The 12,500-nt window shown below is 42.6% G+C and overlaps 2 protein-coding genes across 2 annotated transcripts in view; one reads left to right on the top strand and one right to left on the bottom strand.

Annotated features, from left to right (window-relative positions):
- Nucleotides 1–11,414, bottom strand: part of LOC127921866 (uncharacterized) — a 15,465-nt gene extending 4,051 nt beyond the window's left edge. Inside the window, exon 1 of the mRNA XM_052505449.1 lies at nt 11,407–11,414. Within this exon, the coding sequence (XP_052361409.1) occupies nt 11,407–11,414 (8 nt within the window). The remainder of the gene's footprint in view (nt 1–11,406) is intronic.
- A 616-nt stretch (nt 11,415–12,030) lies between these two features.
- The window catches only part of LOC127921859 (glutamate receptor ionotropic, NMDA 2A-like), a gene marked incomplete at its 3' end in the record, with an annotated part of 23,131 nt that continues 22,661 nt past the window's right edge, over nt 12,031–12,500 (top strand). The window contains exon 1 of the mRNA XM_052505441.1: nt 12,031–12,492. Coding sequence (XP_052361401.1) covers nt 12,475–12,492 — 18 coding nt within the window. The remainder of the gene's footprint in view (nt 12,493–12,500) is intronic.

The raw sequence follows: 12,500 nt of genomic DNA, 5'->3' as shown, positions 1-12,500 counted from the left end.
TCTATAGTAGTTCCACTATATAGGGAATAGGGCTCTCGTCTATAGTAGTACCATTATATAGGGAATAGGGCTCTGCTCTATAGTAGTTCCACTATATAGGGAATAGGGCCCTGGTCTATAGTAGTACCACTATATAGGGAATAGGGCTCTGGTCTATAGTAGTTCCACTATATAGGGAATAGGGCTCTGGTCTATAGTAGTTCCACTATATAGGGAATAGGGCTCTGGTCTATAGTAGTACCATTATATAGGGAATAGGGCTCTAGTCTATAGTAGTACCACTATATAGGGAATAGGGCTCTGGTCTATAGTAGTACCACTATATAGGGAATAGGGCTCTGGTCTATAGTAGTACCACTATATAGGGAATAGGGCGCTAGTCTATAGTAGTACCACTATATAGGGAATAGGGCTATAGTCTATACTAGTACCACTATATAGGAATAGGGCTCTCGTCTATAGTAGTACCACTATATAGGGAATAGGGCTCTGGTCTATAGTAGTTCCATTATATAGGGAATAGGGCTCTGGTCTATAGTAGTACCACTATATAGGGAATAGGGCTCTGGTCTATAGTAGTACCACTAAATAGGGAATATGGCTCTGGTCTGTAGTAGTTCCACTATATAGGGAATAGGGCTCTGGTCTATAGTAGTGCACTATATAGGGAATGGTGCTCTGGTCTATAGTAGTGGACTATATAGGGAATAGGGCTCTGGTCTATAGTAGTTCCACTATATAGGGAATAGGGCTCTGGTCTATAGTATTTCCACTATATAGGGAATAGGGCTCTGGTCTATAGTAGTACCATTATATAGGGAATAGGGCTCTAGTCTATAGTAGTACCACTATATAGGGAATAGGGCTCTGGTCTATAGTAGTACCACTATATAGGGAATAGGGCTCTGGTCTATAGTAGTACCACTATATAGGGAATAGGGCGCTAGTCTATAGTAGTACCACTATATAGGGAATAGGGCTATAGTCTATAGTAGTACCACTATATAGGGAATATGGCTATAGTCTATAGTAGTACCACTATATAGGGAATATGGCTATAGTCTATAGTAGTACCACTATATAGGGAATAGAGCTATAGTCTATAGTAGTACCACTATATAGGGAATAGGGCTCTGGTCTATAGTAGTTCCATTATATAGGGAATAGGGCTCTGGTCTATAGTAGTTCCAGGGAATGGGGCTCTGGTCTATAGTAGTGGACTATATAGGGAATAGGGCTCTGGTCTATAGTAGTTCCACTATATAGGGAATAGGGCTCTGGTCTATAGTATTTCCACTATATAGGGAATGGGGCTCTGGTCTATAGTAGTGGACTATATAGGGAATAGGGTTCTGGTCTATAGTAGTACCACTATATAGGGAATAGGGCTCTGGTCTATAGTAGTACCATTATAAAGGAATAGGGCTCTAGTCTATAGTAGTACCACTATATAGGGAATAGGGCTCTGGTCTATAGTAGTACCACTATATAGGGAATAGGGCTCTGGTCTATAGTAGTACCACTATATAGGGAATAGGGCGCTAGTCTATAGTAGTACCACTATATAGGGAATAGGGCTCTAGTCTATAGTAGTACCACTATATAGGGAATAGGGCTCTGGTCTATAGTAGTACCACTATATAGGGAATAGGGCGCTAGTCTATAGTAGTACCACTATATAGGGAATAGGGCTATAGTCTATAGTAGTACCACTATATAGGGAATAGGGCTATAGTCTATAGTAGTACCACTATATAGGGAATATGGCTATAGTCTATAGTAGTACCACTATATAGGGAATAGGGCTATAGTCTATAGTAGTACCACTATATAGGGAATAGGGCTCTGGTCTATAGTAGTTCCATTATATAGGGAATAGGGCTCTGGTCTATAGTAGTACCACTATATAGGGAATAGGGCTCTGGTCTATAGTAGTACCACTATATAGGGAATAGGGCTCTGGTCTATAGTAGTACCACTATATAGGGAATAGGGCTCTGGTCTATAGTAGTACCACTATATAGGGAATAGGGCTCTGGTCTATAGTAGTACCATTATATAGGGAATAGGGCTCTAGTCTATAGTAGTACCACTATATAGGGAATAGGGCTCTGGTCTATAGTAGTACCACTATATAGGGAATAGGGCTCTGGTCTATAGTAGTACCACTATATAGGGAATAGGGCGCTAGTCTATAGTAGTACCACTATATAGGGAATAGGGCTATAGTCTATAGTAGTACCACTATATAGGGAATAGGGCTATAGTCTATAGTAGTACCACTATATAGGGAATATGGCTATAGTCTATAGTAGTACCACTATATAGGGAATAGGGCTATAGTCTATAGTAGTACCACTATATAGGGAATAGGGCTCTGGTCTATAGTAGTTCCATTATATAGGGAATAGGGCTCTGGTCTATAGTAGTTCCAGGGAATGGGGCTCTGGTCTATAGTAGTGGACTATATAGGGAATAGGGCTCTGGTCTATAGTAGTACCACTATATAGGGAATAGGGCTCTGGTCTATAGTATTTCCACTATATAGGGAATAGGGCTCTGGTCTATAGTAGTGGACTATATAGGGAATAGGGTTCTGGTCTATAGTAGTTCCACTATATAGGGAATGGGGCTCTGGTCTATAGTAGTGGACATTATAGGGCTCTGGTCTATAGTAGTTCCACTATATAGGAATAGGGCTCTGGTCTATAGTATTTCCACTATATAGGGAATGGGGCTCTGGTCTATAGTAGTGGACTATATAGGGAATAGGGTTCTGGTCTATAGTAGTACCACTATATAGGGAATAGGGCTCTGGTCTATAGTAGTACCATTATATAGGGAATAGGGCTCTAGTCTATAGTAGTACCACTATATAGGGAATAGGGCTCTGGTCTATAGTAGTACCACTGTATAGGGAATAGGGCTCTGGTCTATAGTAGTACCACTATATAGGGAATAGGGCGCTAGTCTATAGTAGTACCACTATATAGGGAATAGGGCTATAGTCTATAGTAGTTCCACTATATAGGGAATAGGGCTATAGTCTATAGTAGTACCACTATATAGGGAATATGGCCACTATATAGGGAATATGGCTATAGTCTATAGTAGTACCACTATATAGGGAATAGGGCTCTGGTCTATAGTAGTACCACTATATAGGGAATAGGGCTCTGGTCTATAGTAGTACCACTATATAGGGAATAGGGCTCTGGTCTATAGTAGTACCACTATATAGGGAATAGGGCTCTGGTCTATAGTAGTTCCACTATATAGGGAATAGGGCTCTGGTCTATAGTAGTACCACTATATAGGGAATAGGGCTCTGGTCTATAGTAGTACCACTATATAGGGAATAGGGCTCTGGTCTATAGTAGTTCCACTATAGGGAATAGGGCTCTGGTCTATAGTAGTACCACTATATAGGGAATAGGGCTCTGGTCTATAGTAGTTCCACTATATAGGGAATAGGGCTCTGGTCTATAGTAGTTCCACTATATAGGGAATAGGGCTCTGGTCTATAGTAGTTCCACTATATAGGGAATAGGGCTCTGGTCTATAGTAGTACCACTATATAGGGAATAGGGCTCTGGTCTATAGTAGTACCACTATATAGGGAATAGGGCTCTGGTCTATAGTAGTACCACTATATAGGGAATAGGGCTAGTCTATAGTAGTACCACTAGGGAATAGGGCTATAGTCTATACTAGTACCACTATATAGGGAATAGGGCTATAGTCTATAGTAGTACCACTATATAGGGAATATGGCTATAGTCTATAGTAGTTCCACTATATAGGGAATAGGGCTATAGTCTATAGTAGTACCACTATATAGGGAATAGGGCTCTGGTCTATAGTAGTTCCATTATATAGGGAATAGGGCCTGGTCTATAGTAGTACCAGGGAATAGGGCTCTGGTCTATAGTAGTTCCACTATATAGGGAATAGGCTCTGGTCTATAGTAGTTCCACTATATAGGAATAGGGCTCTGGTCTATAGTAGTACCATTATATAGGGAATAGGGCTCTGGTCTATAGTAGTACCACTATATAGGGAATAGGGCTCTGGTCTATAGTAGTACCACTATAGGGAATAGGGCTCTGGTCTATAGTAGTACCATTATAAAGGGAATAGGGCTATAGTCTATAGTAGTACCACTATATAGGGAATAGGGCTCTAGTCTATAGTAGTACCACTATATAGGGAATAGGGCTATAGTCTATAGTAGTACCACTATATAGGGAATAGGGCTATGTCTATAGTAGTACCACTATATAGGGAATATGGCTATAGTCTATAGTAGTACCACTATATAGGGAATAGGGCTATAGTCTATAGTAGTACCACTATATAGGGAATAGGGCTCTGGTCTATAGTAGTTCCACTATATAGGGAATAGGGCTCTGGTCTATAGTAGTACCACTATATAGGAATAGGGCTCTGGTCTATAGTAGTACCACTATATAGGGAATATGGTTCTGGTCTATAGTAGTACCACTATATAGGGAATAGGGCTCTGGTCTATAGTAGTACCATTATATAGGGAATAGGGCTCTAGTCTATAGTAGTACCACTAAATAGGGAATAGGGCTCTGGTCTATAGTAGTACCACTATATAGGGAATAGGGCTCTGGTCTATAGTAGTACCACTATATAGGAATAGGGCTCTGGTCTATAGTAGTACCACTATATAGGGAATAGGGCTATAGTCTATAGTAGTACCACTATATAGGGAATAGGGCTATAGTCTATAGTAGTACCACTATATAGGGAATAGGGCTCTGGTCTATAGGGAATATGGGCTCTGGTCTATAGTAGTTCCACTATATAGGGAATAGTCTATAGTAGTTCCACTATATAGGGAATAGGGCTCTGGTCTATAGTAGTACCACTATATAGGGAATAGGGCTCTGGTCTATAGTAGTTCCATTATATAGGGAATAGGGCTCTGGTCTATAGTAGTTCCATTATATAGGGAATAGGGCTCTGGTCTATAGTAGTTCCACCATATAGGGAATGGGGCTCTGGTCTATAGTAGTGGACTATATAGGGAATAGGGCTCTGGTCTATAGTAGTTCCACTATATAGGGAATAGGGCTCTGGTCTATAGTATTTCCACTATATAGGGAATAGGGCTCTGGTCTATAGTAGTGGACTATATAGGGAATAGGGTTCTGGTCTATAGTAGTACCACTATATAGGGAATAGGGCTCTGGTCTATAGTAGTACCACTATATAGGGAATAGGGCTATAGTCTATAGTAGTACTATATAGTAGGGCTATAGTCCACTATATAGGGATATAGGGCTATAGTCTATAGTCTTAGGAATAGTACCACTATATAGGGAATAGGGCTATAGTCTATAGTAGTACCACTATATAGGGAATAGGGCTAGTAGTCTATAGTAGTTCCACTATATAGGGAATAGGGCTATAGTCTATAGTAGTACCACTATATAGGGAATATGGCTATAGTCTATAGTAGTACCACTATATAGGAATAGGGCTATAGTCTATAGTAGTACCACTATATAGGGAATAGGGCTCTGGTCTATAGTAGTTCCATTATATAGGGAATAGGGCTCTGGTCTATAGTAGTTCCATTATATAGTTCTGGTCTATAGTAGTACTATAGGGAATAGGGCTCTGGTCTATAGTAGTTCCATTATATAGGGAATAGGGCTCTGGTCTATAGTAGTTCTGGTCTATATAGGGAATAGGGCTCTGGTCTATAGTAGTTCCACTATATAGGAATAGGGCTCTGGTCTATAGTAGTTCCATTATATAGGGAATAGGGCTCTGGTCTATAGTAGTTCCATTATATAGGGAATGGGGCTCTGGTCTATAGTAGTGGACTATATAGGGAATAGGGCTCTGGTCTATAGTAGTTCCACTATATAGGGAATAGGGCTCTGGTCTATAGTATTTCCACTATATAGGGAATAGGGCTCTGGTCTATAGTAGTGGACTATATAGGGAATAGGGCTCTGGTCTATAGTAGTACCACTATATAGGGAATAGGGCTCTGGTCTATAGTAGTACCACTATATAGGGAATAGGGCGCTAGTCTATAGTAGTACCACTATATAGGGAATAGGGCTATAGTCTATAGTAGTACCACTATATAGGGAATAGGGCTATAGTCTATAGTATTTCCACTATATAGGGAATGGGGCACCTCAGTACCTCCAGGCTCTGATCAGGCCCTATACCCAAACAAGGGCACTGCGTTCATCCACCTCTGGCCTGCTCGCCTCCCTACCACTGAGGAAGTACAGTTCCCGCTCAGCCCAGTCAAAACTGTTCGCTGCTCTGGCCCCCAATGGTGGAACAAACTCCCTCACGACGCCAGGACAGCGGAGTCAATCACCACCTTCCGGAGACACCTGAAACCCCACCTCTTCAAGGAATACCTAGGATAGGGTAAGTAAGGGTAAGTAATCCTTCTCACCCCCCTTCTCCCCCAACAAGATTTAGATGCAAGTGGCTGTTCCACTGGTTGTCATAAGGTGTATGCACCAATTTGTAAGTCGCTCTGGATAAGAGCGTCTGCTAAATGACTTAAATGTAATGTAATGTAATGTCTATAGTAGTCCACTATAGTAGGTCTATAGTAGTGGACTATATAGTAGGGCTCTGGTCTATAGTAGTTCCACTATATAGGGAATAGGGCTCTAGTCTATAGTAGTTCCACTATATAGGGAATAGGGCTCTGGTCTATAGTAGTTCACTATATAGGGAATAGGGCTCTGGTCTATAGTAGTTCCATTATATAGGGAATAGGGCTCTGGTCTATAGTAGTTCCACTATATAGGGAATAGGGCTCTGGTCTATAGTAGTTCCACTATATAGGGAATAGGGCTCTGGTCTATAGTAGTACCACTATATAGGGAATATGGCTCTGGTCTATAGTAGTGCACTATATAGGGAATAGGGCTCTGGTCTATAGTAGTACCATTATATAGGGAATAGGGCTCTAGTCTATAGTAGTACCACTATATAGGGAATAGGGCTCTGGTCTATAGTAGTACCACTATATAGGGAATAGGGCTCTGGTCTATAGTAGTACCACTATATAGGGAATAGGGCTCTGGTCTATAGTAGTTCCACTATATAGGGAATAGGGCTCTGGTCTATAGTAGTACCACTATATAGGGAATAGGGCTCTGGTCTATAGTAGTACCACTATATAGGGAATAGGGCTCTGGTCTATAGTAGTTCCACTATATAGGGAATAGGGCTATAGTCTATAGTAGTACCACTATATAGGGAATAGGGCTCTGGTCTATAGTAGTACCACTATATAGGGCTCTGGTCTATAGTAGTACCACTATATAGGGAATAGGACTATAGTCTATAGTAGTACCACTATATAGGGAATAGGGCTCTGGTCTATAGTAGTTCCATTATATAGGGAATAGGACTATAGTCTATAGTAGTACCACTATATAGGGAATAGGGCTCTGGTCTATAGTAGTACCACTATATAGGGAATAGGACTCTGGTCTATAGTAGTACCACTATATAGGGAATGGGGCTCTGGTCTATAGTAGTGGACTATATAGGGAATAGGGTTCTGGTCTATAGTAGTACCACTATATAGAGACGCTGCTGGTCCCTCATCACTGACACCTAGTAGGTAGTCTGCTAAATGACTTAAATGTAGTCAACTACTGTGGTACTGTTGCTATGACTCCAGGGAACCTAGTAGGTAGTCAGTTACTGTGGTAACTGTTGCTATGACTCTAGGGAACCTAGTAGGTAGTCAGTTGCTGTGGTAACTGTTGCTATGACTCTAGGGAACCTAGTAGGTAGTCAATTACTGTGGTAACTGTTTGCTATGACTCTAGGGAACCTAGTAGGTAGTCAGTTACTGTGGTAACTGTTGCTATGAATCTAGGGAACCTCGTAGGTAGTCAGTTGCTGTGGTAACTGTTGCTATGACTCTAGGGAACCTAGTAGGTAGTCAGTTACTGTGGTAACTGTTTGCTATGACTCTAGGGATCCTAGTAGGTAGTCAATTACTGTGGTACTGTTGCTATGACTCTAGGGAACCTAGTAGGTAGTCAGTTACTGTGGTACTGTTGCTATGACTCTAGGGAACCTAGTAGGTAGTCAGTTACTGTGGTAACTGTTGCTATGACTCTAGGGAACCTAGTAGGTAGTCAGTTACTGTGGTAACTGTTGCTATGACTCTAGGGAACCTAGTAGGTAGTCAGTTACTGTGGTAACTGTTGCTATGACTCTAGGGAACCTAGCAGGTAGTCAATTACTATGGTCCTGTTCCTATGACTCTAGGGAACCTAGTAGGTAGTCAGTTGCTGTGGTAACTGTTGCTATGACTCTAGGGAACCTAGTAGGTAGTCAGTTACTGTGGTAACTGTTTGCTATGACTCTAGGGAACCGAGTAGGTAGTCAATTATTGTGGTACTGTTGCTATGACTATAGGAAACCTAGTAGGTAGTAAATTACTGTGGTACTGTTGCTATGACTCTAGGGAACCTAGTAGGTAGTCAGTTACTGTGGTACTGTTGCTATGACTCTAGGGAACCTAGTAGGTAGTCAGTTACTGTGGTAACTGTTGCTATGACTCTAGGGAACCTAGTAGAGTCAGTTACTGTGGTAACTGTTGCTATGACTCTAGGGAACCTAGCAGGTAGTCAATTACTATGGTCCTGTTGCTATGACTCTAGGGAACCTAGTAGGTAGTCAGTTGCTGTGGTAACTGTTGCTATGACTCTAGGGAACCTAGTAGGTAGTCAGTTACTGTGGTAACTGTTTGCTATGACTCTAGGGAACCGAGTAGGTAGTCAATTACTGTGGTACTGTTGCTATGACTATAGGGAACCTAGTAGGTAGTAAATTACTGTGGTACTGTTGCTATGACTCTAGGGAACCTAGTAGGTAGTCAGTTACTGTGGTAACTGTTGCTATGACTCTAGGGAACCTCGTAGGTATTCAGTTACTGTGGTAACTATTGCTATGACTCTATGGAACCTAGTAGGTAGTCAATTACTATGGTACTGTTACTATGACTCTAGGGAACCTAGTAGGTAGTCAGTTACTGTGGTAACTGTTGCTATGACTCTAGGGAACCTAGCAGGTAGTCAATTACTATGGTCCTGTTGCTATGACTCTAGGGAACCTTGTAGGTAGTCAATTACTATGGTACTGTTGCTATGACTCTAGGGAACCTAGTAGGTAGTCAGTTACTATGGTACTGTTGCTATGACTCTAGGGAACCTAGTAGGTAGTCAATTACTGTGGTACTGTTGCTATGACTCCATTCTATTCTGCTCTGTTCTGTTCTATTCTGTTCTATTCTATTCTGTTCTGTTCTTTTCCATTCTATTCTGCTCTGTTCTGTTCTATTATGTTCTTTGCTGTTCTACTGTACTCCGTTCTACTCTACTCTGTTCTACTCTACTCTACTCTGGTCTGGTCTGTTCTACTCTACTCTACTCTGGTCTGTTCTGTTCTACTCTACTCTACTCTACTCTGGTCTGTTCTGTTCTACTCTACTCTACTCTACTCTGGTCTGGTCTGTTCTACTCTACTCTACTCTGGTCTGGTCTGTTCTACTCTACTCTACTCTGGTCTGTTCTGTTCTACTCTACTCTACTCTACTCTACTCTACTCTACTCTACTCTGGTCTGGTCTGGTCTGTTCTGCTCTACTCTACTCTACTCTACTCTACTCTACTCTACTCTACTCTACTCTGGTCTGTTCTACTCTACTCTACTCTACTCTACTCTACTCTACTCTTCTCTTCTCTTCTCTGGTCTGGTCTGGTCTGTTCTTCTCTACTCTGGTCTGGTCTGTTCTGATCTACTCTGCTCTGCTCTGCTCTGGTCTGGTCTGGTCTGTTCTACTCTACTCTACTCTACTCTACTCTACTCTACTCTACTCTACTCTACTCTACTCTGCTCTACTCTGCTCTTTTCTGCTCTGCTCTGCTGTACTCTACTCTATTCTACTCTGGTCTGTTCTACTCTACTCTACTCTACTCTACTCTACTCTACTCTGCTCTGCTGTACTCTACTCTACTATACTCTACTCTACTCTACTCTGCTCTGCTCTGCTGTACTCTACTCTACTATACTCTACTCTACTCTACTCTGCTCTGCTGTACTCTACTCTACTATACTCTACTCTACTCTACTCTACTCTACTCTGCTCTACTCTACTCTACTCTACTCTACTCTACTCTACTCTACTCTACTCTACTCTACTCTACTCTACTCTACTCTACTCTACTCTACTCTGCTCTACTCTACTCTACTCTACTCTACTCTACTCTACTCTGCTGTACTCTATTCTACTCTACTCTACTCTATTCTACTCTGGTCTGCTCTACTCTACTCTACTCTACTCTACTCTACTCTACTCTACTCTACTCTACTCTACTCTACTCTGGTCTGGTCTGGTCTGTTCTACTCTACTCTACTCTACTCTACTCTACTCTACTCTTTTCTGCTCAGTTCTGTAATGCAGTGTTGAGGATGTTTGAGGTTCTGCCGGTTAAATGAGTCGGTAATGCAGTGTTGCTTTGCCATTATCACCATCGCTTGAAGAAACCCTGGTGCAGCTAACAATGAACAATGTGTGTGTGTGTGTGTGTGTGTGTGTGTGTGTGTGTGTGTGTGTGTGTGTGTGTGTGTGTGTGTGTGTGTGTGTGTGTGTGTGTGCGTGCGTGCGTGCGTGCGTGCGTGTGTGTGTGTGTGTGTGTGTGCGTTCGTGTGCATGCATGCGTATCCACATGTATAGTCAATAACAGCTCAGCCGTGCGTAATTGAAAGATCGGTGTTGTGATCGTTGGGCGCGCGGCGGGCAGATGATTTGACTGATATTGAAAAGCTTATCGGTGGCGCAACATGCAACTACGGCACAGTGAACGGAGGGAGACAGAGCAGCGCCAGAATAAATGTCTTGTTTCACGGCGGGAAGGCTCCGAGAAACCTCCTCCCGAGTCGCCGGTTTACTGATGTGGTCTTCCGTCTTCATCCCAAACCCCCACCGCACACAGGAAAGGACATCGTCGTGAATTATTGTGTCTCACATGCTGCTGTTTGTTTCTGATCAAATCATATTTGCTCTTTTTTTTTGGAGAGAGAGAAAGAGATTGAGGTAGAGAAAGAGAGGGAGAGAGAAAGAGAGATAGAGAGGGAGAGAGAAAGAGAGAAAGAAGAGAGAGAGAGAGAGAGAGAGAGAGAGAGAGAGAGAGAGAGAGGGAGAGAAAGAGAGAGAGAGAGAGAGAGAGAGAAAGAGAGGGAGGGAGGGAGATGGACGGAAAGACAGTGAGGGAGAGAGGGAGGGAGGGAGGGGAAAGCTAAGTGCCTGTGATGTAGATGAATTGTAAGCTGAAGTTGGTTTTGAGGCGTCAAGAATTGCAAACCCGACCGCGTCATCAGATCGCTGTCGGCCAATATTCAATATGATATAACGGACCACACTAATAAAGAAATGACTCCCCCATCTTCTTCCTCCCCCTCCATCTTCCCTCCCCCATCTTCCTCCCCCCCCCCCCATCTTCCCCCCATCTCCCCCCCATCTTCTCCCCCATCATCTTCCATTCAAGACACATATGTGTCTGTTTAATTAACGAGACTGATTTCTATAAACGACACTGCGCAGCTCAGCGGAGCGTAGGCGGTTATCTCGAGCTGTGCTTTCTCACCGACCTGAAAAACCAACCGACGTGACTCCAACTCAGATTTGTTCAAATCATTTTTTAAACATTTTTAGGTGACAATGATGTTGGATTATATTAAACTATAACTAGCCATTGACACATTTATAAGTTGACCGCGTTGCTCACTTGTTTGTTGGTGAGTTTAGGAGTGATATATATGTGTGTGTGTGTGTGTGTGTGTGTGTGTGTGTGTGTGTGTGTGTGTGTGTGTGTGTGTGTGTGTGTGTGTGTGTGTGTGTGTGTGTGTGTGTGTGTGTGTGTGTGTGTGTGTGTGTGTGTGTGTGTGTGTGTGTGTGTGTGTGTGTGTGTGTGTGTGTGTGTAGTGTGCGTGAAGTGTGAGTGTGTGTGCAACCTATGTGACGGAATCCCCGTCCAGTCTTTAAGGAGCGGAGAGAGAGAGAGAGGGGAGGTGCGTGGACCGGTCCTCTCTCACTGCGGAGCCCCGCGCGCTGAGCTGCTGGACGTTCCAACCTTCTTTTTGTTGGATTCAAACTATGATTCTTTTTTAAACCCAACGAATTTTTATATTTATTTTATTTTAATTCATTTTTTCCCCCTCGTCAAAAACCGTTTCTGGTGTGTGTGTGTGTGTGGTAAATCGGGATCACTACCGTGAGGAATTTACCGTTTTATCCCGGGGTGAAGAAAAACAGGTGGATTAATAATATATATATTTTTTATTTCAACGGATGTGTTTGCGGATGTGAGGCGTTGTGGCTCGCGCGGGGCGCTCAGATGGAGTAGAAGGTTGCGATGTCCTCTCGGCTTCTGGAGCGATGTGGCACAGACAGCAGGTGAGTAA

Source organism: Oncorhynchus keta, unplaced genomic scaffold (genome assembly GCF_023373465.1).
Source record: "Oncorhynchus keta strain PuntledgeMale-10-30-2019 unplaced genomic scaffold, Oket_V2 Un_contig_2383_pilon_pilon, whole genome shotgun sequence".
Taxonomy (NCBI): Eukaryota; Metazoa; Chordata; class Actinopteri; order Salmoniformes; family Salmonidae; genus Oncorhynchus; species Oncorhynchus keta.
This window is presented reverse-complemented; position numbering and strand designations above follow the sequence as displayed.